This window comes from Oncorhynchus kisutch, linkage group LG4, assembly GCF_002021735.2.
Source record: "Oncorhynchus kisutch isolate 150728-3 linkage group LG4, Okis_V2, whole genome shotgun sequence".
NCBI lineage: Eukaryota > Metazoa > Chordata > Actinopteri > Salmoniformes > Salmonidae > Oncorhynchus > Oncorhynchus kisutch.
In genome coordinates, this window is record NC_034177.2 from 11,874,264 (window position 1) to 11,891,117 (window position 16,854).

General features: G+C 42.4%; 1 protein-coding gene across 2 annotated transcripts in view; it reads right to left on the reverse strand.

The window, feature by feature from the left end:
* Nucleotides 1-5,177: 5,177 nt before the first annotated feature.
* The window catches only part of LOC109888515 (E3 ubiquitin-protein ligase RNF220), a 43,072-nt gene continuing 31,395 nt past the window's right edge, over nt 5,178-16,854 (reverse strand). Inside the window, exons 8-17 of one of the 2 annotated variants that reach the window (XM_031822429.1) lie at nt 16,620-16,663; nt 15,423-15,504; nt 14,651-14,741; nt 14,419-14,502; nt 14,242-14,297; nt 13,352-13,442; nt 10,945-10,953; nt 6,879-6,978; nt 6,077-6,151; nt 5,178-5,844 (exon numbers count right to left, since the gene is read on the reverse strand). In XM_031822429.1, coding sequence (XP_031678289.1) covers nt 5,773-5,844; nt 6,077-6,151; nt 6,879-6,978; nt 10,945-10,953; nt 13,352-13,442; nt 14,242-14,297; nt 14,419-14,502; nt 14,651-14,741; nt 15,423-15,504; nt 16,620-16,663 — 704 coding nt within the window. In that variant the 3' untranslated portion in view covers nt 5,178-5,772. Of the gene's footprint in view, nt 5,845-6,076; nt 6,152-6,878; nt 6,979-10,944; nt 10,954-13,350; nt 13,443-14,241; nt 14,503-14,650; nt 14,742-15,422; nt 15,505-16,619; nt 16,664-16,854 lie in introns of those variants that run through there. The other variant, XM_031822428.1, reaches the window with a different exon arrangement.

Here is a 16,854-nt window from a genome sequence, read left to right on the forward strand (position 1 = left end):
ACGTTGTCCTCAGCTCTTTGCTACCAAACACTGTTTAATGATAAACCTTAATGAAGGAGGAAATGTGATTAAGGGTAACAACAGGCATCCCGTCATCTACTTTAAGTACCACAGACAGAGGTATAAAAACTGTTGTTTTTGTGTTTGTTTGTGGGTAGATCTGCTTTAATATTGCAGATAGATTGTGGCTTCTATCAATGTAATTGTCTTCATTATTTCCGATCCCCATATATTTTTGGGGTAAATGTATATATTATTTTAAATATGTATTTTTAAAATATATTTCCCTTCTTTCTTATTTTCCCTTAACCCTACCACCCCTCCCCTAATTGGGGTAAATTAATGGACAACAATACTTAGGATTCCACTTCCAGCTACATATATTTCACAGACAGTATATTTTCCAAAAGTGATCTTTAGTTTGTTTTTAGTCCCATCCTTCAGCTATCCTCAACCCCTCCCTCTCTGAAGACCATCCAATTTCTAGCTGACACATACACTACGGTTCAAAAGTTTGGGGTCACTTAGAAATGTCCTTGTTTTTTAAAATCACCTTTTTTTGGTCCATTAAAATAACATCAAATTGATCATAAATACAGTGTAGACATTTGTTAATGTTGTAAATGACTATTGTAGCTGGAATATGGAATATCTACATTGGTGTCAGAGGCCCATTATCAGCAACCATCACTCCTGTGTTCCAATGGCACGTTGTGTTAGCTAATCCAAGGTTATCATTTTAAAAGGCTAATTGATCATTAGAAAACCCTTTTGCAATTATGTTAGCACAGCTGAAAACTGTTGTCCTGATTAAAGAAGCAATACAACTGGCCTTCTTTAGACGAGTTGAGTATCTGGAGCATCAGCATTTGTGGGTTTGAATTACAGGCTCAAAATGGCCAGAAACAATTAACTTTTTTTCTGAAACTCATCAGTTTATTCTTGTTCTGAGAAATGAAGTCTATTCCATGCGAGAAATTGCCAAAAAACTGAAGATCTCATACAATGCTGTGTACTACTCCCTTCACAGAGTAGCGCAAACTGGCTCTAACCAGAATAGAAAGAGGAGTGGGAGGCCCCGGTGCACACCTGAGCAAGAGAACATGTACATTAGAGTGTCTAGATTGAGATACAGACCCCTCACAAGTCCTCAACTGGCACCTTCATTAAATAGTACCTACAAAACACCAGTCAACATCAACAGTGAAGAGGCGACTCCGGGATGCTAGCCTTCTAGGCAGAGTTGCAAAGAAAAATCCACATCTCTGACTGGCCAATAAAAATGAAATATAGGCTAAAGAACACAGACACTGGACAGAGGAACTCTGCCTAGAAGGCCAGTATCCTGCAGTCGCCTCTTCACTGTTTACATTGAGACTGGTCTTTTGTAGGTACTATTTAATGAAGCTGATGTTTCCAGCTACAACAGTCATTTACAACATTAACAATATCTACACTGTATTTCTGATCAATTTGATGTTATTTTGATGGACAACAAATGTGCTTTTCTTTCAAAAACAAGGACATTTCTAAGTGACCCCAAACTTTAGAAAAATAGTGTATATTTCCACTGTGCTGTGATGTTTCACAAAAGTTCTGAACCTTTCTATTCTCAAAGTTTTTACAGATTGTGAATTAAAGTTAAACACTTTTGCTAAGACTTTATTATATTATTGATTGATTGACTCTGACCAGCAGTTATATTTCTTCTGTCTTTTCTGGATGATGAAACTGAAATTGCAACCACATTTCTATTGCTTGTTTAAAAAATAGCGATATTTTGGAGATAGGCCGTATAGACCATGTTTGATCTGGTAGATTTGCAGTCTGTATGTAAGAGGTGGCTGTCGTGTTGTTTGCAGTTACGTGTGACATTGGTGTCACATAGAGGATTCTTCCAGATGCTCCACCCACTCTCTCAGGTGTCAGGTGATTGTACAGTATTACATGTGTTGTCACATGTGACACTGGTGTTACAAACTCAACTCATAGAGGGCCGAGTGTCTGGAGGTTTTCCCTCCTCCCTTGTACCTGATTGACGAATTAAGGTCATTGATTAGTTAGTAACTCCCCTTACCTGGTTATCTAGGTCTGAATTGAGAAGAAAAAACAAACACTTGTAGACAGACGGCCCTCCGGGTTTGACACCCCTGATAGAGATAGATGGGTCCTGATGCTACTTGTGCCTTATTGTGAATACTTTTACTTTAGCTCAGCCCATGAAAATAGTTCCCACCTAGGTCTTCCTTCTCTCTCTCACCATCCATCCTTGCTGCCCTAGAGGGTCAGACTCTTAGCTCATATATCCTTTGTCTTGGCAAGAACAGTGGATGGGCATAACCTTAGGAAAGCTCAGAATAGCAGGATTGAATGGGCTAGTCTTGACCTGACCAGGGCTGGACTAATCCTTAAGTGGTCCAATTGTTTCTTAAAGGACAATCACAAACACATATAACAAGGCTCCGGATTGGTCAAATCAACATGCAAGGGCTGCTTGGCTTTTAATGATGAGACATTTCATAACATAGAGAAGGCCAACAGGTCAGGACTTATTCTTAGACAATATCCTTTCCTACAGGGCTTTGATAAATTTAGATAAAGATAATTTAGTAAAACGTCATAACTTTCAGAATCAGCATGAACTATTTATTAACTAAATAAGTAATACATTTTTTGTTAAAAAATGTAAATGTATATAAACATAACATCAATAATCATTTACAAAGCATTTACAAAGCATTTATAAACATTTATAAACAGTGGTGGAACAACCACTCAGTTTTCATACTTGACTAAAAGTAAAGATACCTTAAAAGAAAATGTAAGTAAAAGTGAAAGTCCCCCAGTAAAATACTACTCGAGTAAAAGTATTTGGTTTTAAATGTACTTAAGTATCAAAAGTTAAAGTATAAATCATTTAAAATGACTTATGTTAAGCAAACCAGACGAAACTATTTTATTTTTCCATTTTTATTTACGGATAGCAAGGGGCACAGTTCAACACTCAGACACAATTTACAACAAAGCATTTTTGTTTAGTGAGTCTGCCAGATCAGAGGCAGTAGGGATGACCAAGGATCTCTTGAGAAGTGCGTGAATTGGACAATTTTCCCATCCTGCTAAGTATTCAAACTGTAACGAATACTTTTGGGTGTCAGGGAAAATGTAACTTGTAAAAAGTACATTGTTTTCTTTTGGAATGTAGTGGAGTAAAAGTAAAAGTTGACAAAAATAGTCAAATAAAGTACAGATACCCCCAAAAAATTGTATTTAAAAGTATTTTTACATAAGTACTTTACACCACTGTGTATAAGCATTTATAACGGCTAACCAGTGTTCATCAAAGTTATAATAAAGACAGATTGTTGTGGTGATCTTTAACATTGTACACACATTGCATCTTCAATGATATCTACAGTGCATGTACCTGTATGTTTTTATGTATTAATGCAATACCCAACATCATTAAAAGCCTGATTTTTGTAACATTTACTAATTACACTTTGTACGCCAGTACAAAGAAACAACCTCAATGACAAACACAAAATCATTAATCTCAAATTATTACAATTGTTATGTTCACACTTCCTAACTAACTTCCTAACTAACTAACTAAACCATGACTTCATAAAAACATGACTGTAAACACAATGGCAGTGTTAATCTATTTCACATACAGCACAAGTCAAAAGTTTGGACACACCTACTCAATCAATGGTTTTCTTTATGTTTTACTATATTCTACATTGTAAAATAATAATGAAGACATCAAAATGAAATAACACATATGGACTCATGTAGTAAGCAAAAAAGTGTTAAACAAATCTAAATATATTTTAGATTCTTCAAAGTAACCAGCCTTTGCCTTGATGACAGCTTTGCACCCTCTTGGCATTCTCTCAACCAGCTTCACCTGGAATACTTTTCCAACAGTCTTGAAGGAATTCCCACATATGCTGAGCACTTGTTGGCTGCTTTTCCTTCACTCCGCGGTCCAACTCATCCCAAACAATCTCTATTGGGTTGAGGTTGGGTGATTGTGGAGGCCAGGTCATCTGATGCAGCACTCCATCACTCTCCTTCTTGGTCAAATAGCCCTTACACGGCCTGGAGGTGTGTTGGATCATTGTCCTGTTGAAAAAACAAATGAGAGTCCTGCTAAGCGCAAACCAGATGGGATGGCGTATCGCTGCAGAATGCTGTGGTAGCCATGCTGGTTAAGTATGCCTTGAATTCTAAATAAATCACAGACAGTGTCACCAGCAAAGCTCCCCTACACAATCACACCTCCTCCTCCATGCTTCATGGTGGGAATTACAGATGCAGAGATCATCCGTTCACCTACTCTGCGTCTCACAAAGACACGGCGGTTGGAACCAAAAATCTCAAATTTGGACATCAGACCAAAGGACAGATTTCCACCAGTCTAATGTCCATTGCTCATGTTTCTTGGCCCAAGCAAGTCTCCTCTTCTTATTTGTGTCCTTTAGTTGTGGTTTCTTTGCAGCAATTTGACAATGAAGGCCTGATGCATGTAGTATCCTCTGAATAGTTGATGTTGAGATGTGTCTGTTACTTGAGCATTTATTTGGGCTGCAATTTCTGAGGCTGGTACCTCTAATGAACGTATCCTCTGCAGCAGAGTTAACTCTGCGTCTTCCTTTCCTGTGGCGGTCCTCATGAGAGCCAGTTTCATCATAGCGCTTGATGGTTTTTGCGGCTGCACTTGAAGACATTTTCTAAGTTCTTGACATTTTCTGGATTGACTGACGTTTCTATTTGCTTATTTGAGCAGTTCTTGCCATAATATGGACTTGGTATTTTACCAAATAGGGCTATTTTCTGTATACCACCCGTACCTTGTCACAACACAATTGATTGGCTCAAACGCATTAAGAAGGAAAGAAATTCCACAAATGAGCTTTTAACAAGGCACACATGTTAATTGAAATGCATTCCAGGTGACTACCTCAAGAAGCTGGTTGAGAGAATGCCAAGAGTCTGCAAAGCTGTCATCAAGGCAAAGGGTGGCTACTTTGAAGAATCTCAAATATAAAATATATTTTGATTTGTTTAACAATTGTTTGATTACTACATGATTCCATATGTGTAATTTCATTGTTTTGACGTCTTCACTATTATTCTACAATGTAGAAAATAGTAAAAATCAAGAAAAACCCTTGACTGAGTAGGCATGGCCAAACATTTTACAGGTACTGCACATCATTTCAAACATACACAAAACTATTTACATGTGCTTTCTTATGATAAAAACAGACCACTATTATTTTCAAAAGTGTATACCGCTTATAGTTTATAGTCCAAAGAGTATCTCAACCTTGTTTTGATCTAAAACCATTTAAAATAATTATTTCAGTGCCTGAGCACTAAGATGACTAGTTCTTGTCATTTACGTATGAATTGTAATGGATTGAGCACAGAGTCCTCCTCTTAGAAATGGCTCACTAAATGATGAGGTGAGCTTGATACAAATGAATGCTATCTAGGTGGGCAAAGCAAAGGTCAAATGTCAAACCTAAAAAGTCAAATGACATGAAGACTAATCATTGTGCAATACCCAGTCATGGGTGCCATTTTGTCATGGGGTGGCCCCATACTTGGTTTGGGAGGGGGGTATAGGGCAGGTTAAGGTGCAAAGACAAGGGTAATCTCTGACAGGCCAGCTGTCCTTACGTCCCCTTCAAAGGTCAAAGGTTAATACTTCAGATGTCCTGCCCCCTCAGGGGTCTGTGCTTCTCTGGCCCTGCCCAATCACAAAAATACCTGTCTCAGGTCCCCAGGAGAAGTGATGGTGTTACATTGTGGACACAGCTTCTTAGCCCCCTAGGACATAAACACTGCAATTTGAGACTGCTTTGGGCTCAACAAACATCTGTATGAAATTTGTGCGCATTACATTGTGTTGTATGAAAAAATCTAATGGGCTGTAACAATCAATCAAACTTTATTGTCCCCTGAGGGAAATGTGGGAAGAAAGCAGGGGTTAACGTGATAAAAAAATACAATGGAGTCATGTGTATTATAGCTTTATAGCATTATTTGACAAACATCTTACCAGAGTGCGGAGCCAACACTCCTCACAGTGGGCATGCCAGCACTGGATGGAGGTGAGGGGTGTTGTGTAAGTGTCCTACAGAGAGAGAGAAAGAGAGGTGGGGAGAGTGATAGAGGGGGGGGGGGGGGTGGAGACAGAAGAATGAAAAGAATGAAAAATGACCCGTATGGATGACATTATAGGGCCTCTTGCAGCAACACACAGTGAAACAGATTCCACATTGTGTGTTAAATGTATCGATTGCATGAAAGACTGTTGTCACTAGATGGTGCTAAGTGCCTGTATCTGCTGTGTCAGTGCAGCTGGAGAGGATAGGTGAGACAAGGACCTAGGAGACCTATGATACCTAGCTGTGGGACATTACGCAACAGGCCAGACTTAATCAAATGTTCAAAATGTTTCTATTTGTTTGCTTTGGGGCTCCGTTTTACCCATACGGAAATTCAACTATTCATAACTATGCTTATTGATAGGTTGAATGAAAGGTTATGTGTGGCTCAACTGGTACAGCATGGCACTTGCAACACCAGGGTTGTGGTTTTGATTCCCATGGGGGACCAGCACAGGAGTATGTGTCCACTCTCTACTGTAAGACACTCTGGATAAGAATGGAAAATTCTTAAAGGATACACTTCAGGATTTCTATTGAATAGCTTGATTCCCGTGCAACTATCTATACTCACTAGCCCGGTACCAGACCTGTTAGAGCTCTTCCCAACTCCATTGCTCATTGTCAAGGTAAACAATGAAAAGGAGTTGGCATAACAGCACAAACAGACTGGGACTCAGGCTATACACTCACCCTACAGATAAGACAGTTGTGTCTGTCTCCTCTGGACAGCTGCTTCTCTAGGTCCCGTATACGACTTCTTAGTGAATCCAACGTCGTCAGCCCAGAGCCCCTGAACATATGCACCACACACACACACACACACACACACACACACACACACACACACACACACACAGAGGAAGGGAGTTAGGGGGACAGGAGAAGAAGATGCCAGAGAGTTAATCATAAATCAAAGACAGATTAAATGATTTGTTGGCCAACATGGCCATGGAGCATGACATTTAACTGCACTCACATAGGCAGGATCCACTCTCATTCATCATTGGAAGAGGAAGGTGAGCTGAGAGAGTGGAGGGCAAGTAACCCCACACACCACAGGCTCACTACAGGCTCACCACAGGCACACCGCAGCCACACCAAAGGGTCACTACAAGCTCACCACAGGCTCACCACAGGCACACCGCAGCCACACCACAGGCTCACCACAGCCACACCACAGGCTCACTACAGGCTCACCACAGGCTCACCACAGGCATAAAGAGTCGTCCTGTCTGAGTTGAGCTGGACTTATGCCTAACTCGTTCATTGGTTAACTCTTGAGGTTTCTAGGGTCTCCACCGTGCTAGGTAAATCTGATTTGAGTTTTAATTCAGGGTATTGCTGGACCAAAATTCTAAATACATTTAATCTTGATGTTCTGGTGCCGTTACGGTAATATAAAGTATTGATTGGGGACTTCTTTTTGGAGGATTGTAACTGTTTTGCTGGGTGATTTGTGATGTCTTACTTGTGCTTCCCATGATAGTTTGTGTATAATGTGTATATTATGTTGCATATACAGGACACATATGCAAAAGAGACATAGGTCACATAATTCAAATAAATATATAGCTGAGCTTTTTTGTAAATATATATATATATATATATATAGATGCTCGATCGGGTTCAAGTCCGGACTCTGGCTGGGCCACTCAAGGACACTCAGAGACTTGTCCCGAAGCCACTCCGGCATTGTCTTGGCTGTGTGCTTAGGGTCGTTGTCCTGTTGGAAAGGTGAACCTTTGCCCCAGTCTGAGGTCCTGAGCGCTCTGGAGCAGGTTTTCATCAAGGAACTCTGTGTACTTTGTTCCGTTCATCTTTCCCTCGATCCTGACTAGTCTCCCTGCCACCAAAAATCATCCCCACAGCATGATGCTAACACCACCACGCTTCACCATAGGGGTGGTGCCAGGTTTCCTCCAGATGTGATGCTTGGCATTCAAGCCAAAGAGTTCAATCTTGGTTTCATCAGACCAGAAAATCTTGTTTTACATGGTCTGGGAGTCGTTTAGGTGCCTTTTGGCAAACACCAAGCCGGCTGTCATGTGCCTTTTACTGAGGAGTGGCTTCCGTCTGGCAACTCTACCATGAAGGCCTGATTGGTTGTCCATCTGGAAGGCTCTCCCATCTTCACAGAGGAACTCTGGAGCTCCATCATAGTAACTATCGGGTTCTTGGTCAGCTCCCTGACCAAGGTCCTTCTCCCCCGATTGCTCAGTTTGGCCGGGTGGCCAGCTCTAGGAAGAGTCTTGGTGTTTCCAAACTTCTTCCATTTAAGAATGATGGAGCCCCTGTGTTCTTGGGGACCTTCTATGCTGCAGACATTTTTTGGTACCCTTCCCCAGATCTGTGCCTCGACACAATCCTGTCTCGGAGGTCTACAGACAATTCCTTCGACCTCATGGCTTGGTTTTTGCTCTGACATGCACTGTCAACCGTAGGACCTTATATGGACAGGTTTGTGCCTTTCCAAATCATGTCCAATCAAATGAATTTACCACAGGTGGACTCCAATCAAGTTGTAGAAATATTTCAAGGTTGATCAATGGAAACAGGATGGACCTGAACTGTAACAAAATGTGGAAAATGGGTCTCAATATTTACCGAATGCACTGTATATATATACACCATTCAAAAGTTTGGGGTCACTTAGAAATGTCCTAGTTTTTGAAAGAAGTGCATTTTTTGTCGATTAAAATAACATAAAATGTATCAGAAATACAATGTAGACATTGTTAATGTTGTAAATGACTACTGTAGGTGGAAAGCAGATTTTTTATGGAATATTTACCAGAGGCCCATTGTTAGCAACCATCACTCCTGTGTTCCAATGGCATGTTGTGTTAGCTAATCCAAGTTTATCATTTTAAAAGGCTAATTGATCATTAGAAAACCCTTTTGCCATTATGTTAGCACAGCTGAAATCTGTTGTACTAGTTAAAGAAGCAATAAAACAGACGGGCGGCTCCGGCGGCTCAGGACAGACGGGCGGCTCCGGACAGACGGGCGGCTCCGGACAGACGGGCGGCTCCGCGGGCTCTGGACAGACGGGCGGCTCCGGACAGACGGGCTGCTCCGGCGGCTCAGGACAGACGGGAGACTCCGGCGGCTCAGGACAGACGGGAGACTCCGGCGGCTCAGGACAGACGGGAGACTCCGGCGGCTCAGGACAGACGGGAGACTCCGGCGGCTCAGGACAGACGGGCGGCTCCGGACAGACGGGCGGCTCCGGACAGACGGGCGGCTCCGCGGGCTCAGGACAGACGGGAGACTCCGGCGGCTCAGGGCAGTCGGGAGACTCCGGCGGCTCAGGGCAGTCGGGAGACTCCGGCGGCTCAGGGCAGTCGGGAGACTCCGGCGGCTCAGGGCAGTCGGGAGACTCCGGCGGCTCAGGGCAGTCGGGAGACTCCGGCGGCTCAGGGCAGTCGGGAGACTCCGGCGGCTCAGGACAGACGGGAGACTCCGGCGGCTCAGGACAGACGGGAGACTCCGGCGGCTCAGGACAGACGGGAGACTCCGGCGGCGCTGGGCAGGAGGAAGGCTCTGGCAGCACTGGACAGGCGGGAGCACCTGTAGGCAGAAGATAGAGAGACAGCCTGGTGCGGGGGGCTGCCAACGGAGGGCTGGTGCGTGGAGGTGGCACTGGATAGACCGGACCGTGCAGGCGCACTGGAGCTCTTGGGCACCAACACTGCCCAACCTTACCTGGTTGAATGCTCCCGGTAGCCAGGCCAGTGCGGCGAGGTGGAATAGCCCGCACTGGGCTGTCCTGGCGAACTGGGGACACCATGCGTAAGGCTGGTGCCATGTACGCCGGCACAAAGAGACGCACTGGAGACCAGATCCATAGAGCCGGCTTCATGGCACCTGGCTCGATGCCCACTCTAGCCCGGCCGATGCCCAATCTAGCCCGGCACGAGGAGCTGAAATGTACCGCACCGGGCTATGCACACACACTGGGGAAACTGTGCACTCCACCGCATAACACGGTGCCTGCCTGGTCCCTCTCGCTCTCCGGTAAGCACGGGAAGCAAGTTGGTGCAGGTCTCCTACCTGGCTTCGCCACACTCCCCATGTGCCACCCACCAAGGAATTTTTGGAGCTGCCTCTCGGGCTTCCAGCCGCTCTGCCGTGCTAGCTCCTCATAATGCCGCCTCTCTGCTTTTGCTGCCTCCAGCTCTGCTTTGGGGCGGCGATACTCCCCTGGCTATTCCCAGGGTCCTTTGCCGTCCAAAATCTCCTCCCAAGTCCATTTCTCCAAGTATCGCTGCCTCTCTTGCTGCTGCTGCTGCTGCCGCCTGTTACCACGCTGCTTGGTCCTTGGTTGGTGGGTGTTTCTGTAACGGCAGATCTCCTTTTCGTCTGAAGAGGAGTAAGGATCGGACCAAGATGCAGCGTGGTAAGTGTCCATAATGTCTTTAATACAGACAAATGAACACTCGTACAAAAACAATAAACAATGACGTGAAATCTACAACAACCGAAACAGTACTGTGTGGCGACAAACACACACACGGAAACAAACACCCACAAACCAACAGTGAAACCCAGGCTACCTAAGTATGATTCTCAATCAGAGACAACTAACGACACCTGCCTCTGATTGAGAACCACACTAGGCCGAAACAGAAACCAAACATAGAAAAACAAACAGACTGCCCACCCCAACTCACACCCTGACCACACTAAATAAAGACAAAACAAAGGAAATAAAAGGTCAGAACGTGACAGCTTCATTAAATAGTACCCTCAAAACTCCGGGATGCTGGCCTTCTAGGCAGAGTTGCAAGAAAAAGCTATTTTTTCTACACCTGATGTATTCGGTGCATGTGACAAAAAAATATATATATATATTTTGTTGTTTTTAGTCCTACCCTTCAGCTCCACTCAAACCCTCCCATCAATCTCTTAACACCATCCATTTGTACATATATTTTTGCCATATATTTTTTAACTGTGCTGTTTCACAAAAGTTCTGAACCTTTCTATTCTCATAGTTTCTACAGATTGTAAATTAAAGATAAAAACATTTTCTTGTAGTATTATTATTTTATTGATTGACTATGACATTTCAAATCACCCAGCAGTGCATTTTGCAATTCTTCAGCCATTGCTGGACCTGCGACCAAAAAAAGCTACATATGGACAGTCCCCTTTGCAGCAAAATCTGCAGAGCAGGATGGTTGTATCCCCATATAATATAACATTCTACTGGTTGCAAGAATTTTGTATAATCATTTTAATTGAAAACATCTAAGTTTTGAATCTGGCGTTGTTTTACATATCAGTTCATAAACCATGTGCCATGGAATCAGTGCCTGGTGCCATGGAATCAGTGCCAGGTGCCATGGAATCGGTGCCAGGTGCCATGGAATCAGTGCCAGGTGCCATGGAATCAGTGCCAGGTGCCATGGAATCAGTGCCAGGTGCCATGGAATCAGTGCCAGGTGCCATGGAATTAGTTGGGAAATCTCTTCCCAACTTTTTTGCAATCTATATGGCACAGATATAAATGCGTTGGTCCTTACATGAAACCGGGATACTTTTTTATTCATCACAAATTTCTTTAAACAATTTTGGTCTTTAATGCAGGGCCGACAGACAAGTTCCTTACTTTTTCCTCCTTCCACTTGCATCTTCCATTTTTGCTGTAATGCTGTTGGTTGTAATTTTGGGTAGAGCAGACATTTCCATATATTTTTGTTAGCTGAATGTGTGATGTAACTCCACCAGTCATATTTATGATATCATTTACAAAGATTATACTTTTTTTTTCTTCCCCCAAATACATATTTTTTTAATCAATTAGTATATTTGACTTTAACCATAATATTTGTTGTATTATTTGTTCTGTCTTTTCTGTTGGATTAAAATTGAAACTGCAACCAACTTTCTATGGCATGTGTTAAATATAAATAAATATTTGGAGAGGATTTCATTTTCAAATCACCAAAAGTGAGAGGTAGTAATCTGAATAAAGGGAAAAAGGCCATTCTTGAATATGGTGTGAGACATTCTTATTAATCTGCTAGAGAATTAGTTTGGATTTAAGTATAACCTTTGTATGACTGAAGCCTTTAGTAAGAGGTTTAATATTTAAATCATTTCTGCCCTCCGAATTCATCTTCATTATATAAATAGGCCCGTTAAATTGTGTCTGGCTTGCCGTTCCAAATAAAATTGAATAATTGTTGCTCATATAATTTTAAAAAACAGGTCGCTAGGTGTAGGCAAGGCCAGAAGCAAATAGGTAAACTGGGATATGACTAAAGAGTTAATCAGGGCGATTTTTTTCACAAATAGACAGGCATTTTCCTTTCAATGTTAGAAAGATCTTCTCTATTTTTGCAAACTTTCTATTCACATTTACAGTAGTGAGATCCTTTCTTTCTTCCGGGAAATAATAATAATGAATACTGAGTATGTCCACATCACCGTCAGAACATTTCATTGGTAAACTACACGGTTATGTAAAATATGGAATTTTTTTATGATCCAATACATATAGTAAGTAGTACACTTAATTTGGTTGTAATCCAGAAGTTAGAAAAAGGATCTAGATCCTCTATGAGGATGTGGAGTAATCCAAATAGTGGATTTAAAGAAAACATGAATCATCAGCCTCCAATGACACCTTTGTTTTTAATCCCTGGATTTCTAGCCCCTTGATATTATTGTTGGATCTGATTTTAACAGCTAACATTTAGATGGCAATAATAAATAGATATGACGATAGTGGACAACCTTGTTTTACTCCTCTTGACAGTTGAATACTTTCTGAGATGTATTCATTATTTACTATTTTACACCCAGGGTTACTATACTTAACTTTAACCCATTGATTCTCCAAAATTGAAATATTCGAGGCATTATATATAAATTCCAGTCATACTTTATCAAAAACATTTTTCAAAGTCAGTTATGAGTACCAGGCCTGGTTTCCAAGAGTTTTCATAGTGTTCCATTGTTTCCAGTACTTGTCTTACAGTATATTATATCCAATGTATCCAATGTCCATGTAAAAAAAAACTGTTTGATTAAGAGGAATAATATGCGAAAACACATTTTTAATTATATTTTTGGAAAGGTTTACAGTATCATGAAGTCAATGGTAATGTAGAACATTTTCACAGCTGACACTTGACATTTAATTCAGAACTTACATTTCAATGTCACTATTTTTACAGGTCCTGTGTAGGGAGGCTATGCTGTTATCCAGTTTGTTGCTCTCTCCGTTGCTAGTGGATGGACTTCCTGTAGCAAAAGAGGACTATAATTTTAGATCAGGACATCCACTCTTAAAATCCAATTAATGAAGTATGGCGGCAGGTAGCCTAGCGGTTGGAGTATTGGACAAATAACCAAAAGGTTGCTGGTTTGAATCCCCGAGCTGACAAGGATGTCGTAGGGCACTCAGTCTGGCTTTCAACTTACTCTTCAAAGTTGTAATGGTAGAATGCACAAGGTGTCATTTCAAAATGTGGGTAGTGTATCATCAGAGAACTATGTATAACTTGTCAGAAATGTCCAGATCAAATAGTCGAAGTCAGTTTATGTTTCTTTAGCTAAGTTCGTTAGCCTTAGATTTTGTTGTAATGTTTGAGTCACTCAAATAAGACATGAATAAACATTAGACATGGCAAAATGTATAGATTTGCAAGAAAATGTGCTTCAAAATTGCAAAATTGTATCTGCACCCCATGACAAAAATTTATAGAATTGCAGGAAATAAGCTTTAAAACTGCAAAACTGTCTGTCGCCAACAAGAGAGGTGTGAACCATTTTTGTCATGAACAGTGCTTGTGGCTATAGAAATAGACATGGGGCGCGGGATGTTCCCCAATGCCTTGAGTGAAAAAGTTTGGGAACCCCTGTTGTAGGGTGTCTCAAGGTGTCGCAGGGAGAGTTGGGATATGCAAAAAAAAAAAACATTTCCAATTCACACGTGAGTATTAATACACACATGTACATGAGATTGGACAAATATAAGCACCCCAAAAATATATTATAGGTACAAAATATTAATTAATTAAAACTCAGTAGCTGTTCTCACCCTCATTTGTCCATTTGGAATGTTCCAGAGTTACTCTGTTGGACAGTGTACCACCACTGAGAAACAAAACCAATGACACAGTTAATGCAGACATTGCTAACCACACAGGCATGACGATTCGTTGTGTAGTGATGGAACACAGAAACAGGCCATGGGACTACAGGGTGTGGTGTGTACTTTAAAACCGCCCCCCTCAGTGCTTCCCTCTCCTCCACCTCCCCAGGATCCTTCCCTGAACAGGGGATGTCTGCCTCCGTACATCTGGATCAACATGTTAAGGAAACACAAGGACTGCATGCAACCATGTACAATTATATAGTACTGCCATATTGGTGGATCCTTACAATGATGTGGAGAACATAGGATTCATGATTAGATCTTATAAAATCTGATATGTTTTAAAAGATACTGTACTCTTCCATACTGCAGAGTGACATCTCCATCCACGTCCAGGTCAGCGCGGCCTTCCTTAGACGTGCTGCTGCTCACAAACACCGACCCTGAGGACGTCATAACACTCTGTGACCTATATTCATTCAATATATCTTCACTTTCAATATATCTTCACTCTCCCCATACCTTCACTCTCCCCATACCTTCACTCTCCCCATACCTTCACTCTCCCCATACCTTCACTCTCACCTAGAACATTCTCACATAGTGGGCAGTGTTAACTGACTATCGAGTGTTAAGGGCAGATGTTTAAGGCCTTTGAGAGGTGAGACTTTTTTTTGCTAATCTGAGGCCATTGAAAGGTAACACTTCCAAATGTGTGGAGTGATTCGTGTCACCTATGCTGTCAAGCCAACTCATTGTCACTCATTGTCATTGTTTGGCTTGACATGTACCATATGTCTCCCTTTCAAGGGTTGAAAAATTCCCTTAACTTTCTCCAAATTCCCATGTTTTCCAGACATCCTGGTTGGAAGAGAATAAGATTTCTGGAATACCTGACCATTTTGGGAAAGTTACAAGAAATGTATAACCCTATCGGCAACCCATATAATCAAGGTAGAGCTTTGCTGTTGGTAAGGGAAAGCAAAACAGCCTTATAGGTAGGCTAATAGAGTATACTGTGTTAAGTTCAGGACCTTTCTAACTGCCACTCAGTCACATTATCCACCCCACTGCGCCAGATCCAAGACCCAGTCAGAGGGTCTGGTACAGGGGATGTGTTTTACCTTCACACCCTCCCAGTATGGATGTCATCCGTATCCTCCTCCGCTCACTCCACTCCTCCCCCCCCAGGTCCAACAAAATGTCCTGAAAACACACACAGACACAGGCAGGATGAAGCCATGCAGCCACGCACACACACACACCATTTTCTATGTAAATACATATCTTATAGCCCTTGGTTGTTACTGATGTGTCTCCGAGGCGTAACCTGAGGTACAGTATCCTGAGGTACAGTAACCTGATGTACAGTATCCTGAGGTACAGTATTCTGAGGTACAGTAACCTGAGGTACAGTAACCTGAGGTACAGTAACCTGATGTACAGTATCCTGAGGTACAGTAACCTGATGTACAGTATCCTGAGGTACAGTAACCTGAGGTACAGTAACCTGATGTACAGTATCCTGAGGTACAGTAACCCGATTTACAGTATCCTGAGGTACAGTAACCTGATTTACAGTATCCTGAGGTACAGTAACCTGATTTACAGTATCCTGAGGTACAGTAACCTGAGGTACAGTAACCTGAGGTACAGTAACCTGATGTACAGTATCCTGAGGTACAGTAACCTGATTTACAGTATCCTGAGGTACAGTAACCTGAGGTACGGTAACCTGAGGTACGGTAACCTGAGGTACAGTATCCTGAGGTACGGTGACCTAGGGTACAGTATCCTGAGGTACGGCGACCTGAGGTACGGCAACCTGAGGTACGGCAACCTGAGGTACGGTAACCTAAGGTACGGTAACCAAAGGTACGGTAACCCGAGGTACGGTAACCTGAGGTACGGTATCCTGAGGTACAGTAACCTGATGTACGGTATCCTGAGGTACAGTAACCTGAGGTACGGTAACCTGAGGTACGGTAACCTGAGGTACGGTAACCTGAGGTACGGTGACCTGAGGTACAGTATCCTGAGGTACGGTGACCTGAGGTACGGTAACCTGTAAAAGCAGGCCCTCTCCACATGGACACACTGAGCCTAATGGGCAGAAAACAATACCAGGAGTTTAATCACAGGTGGCCACAACATGCTGTTAACCTCTGATTATTTCAGTAGCCCTGTTTCCAGAACAATCCACCTGCTCTATCCATCATCACTCTCTCTAAGACATCCAGTAGAGTATACAGTATGAGGAATAGCTAGGCTTGCTGTCGTCTACAGTACAATACAACGGCAGTTTCTATTTAGGAACATACCTGGCCCAAGTAAGGTCTCCTCCTCTTCAGCTTGCCGATCCTGACTGAAAGAGAACCCACACAAAGAGACGGACAGGGAGCAGAGAGGGTTAGCTAGAATATATCTGTAGAGCTAGGTAATAGCTAGGTAATAGCAATTGGCTGTGCAACTCTAAATGTACAATACATGGTACTGTAGTGTAGACACAGCCATGCAGTAAGACCCAAAGGAAGGAGTTAAAGTTGAAGGATGTTG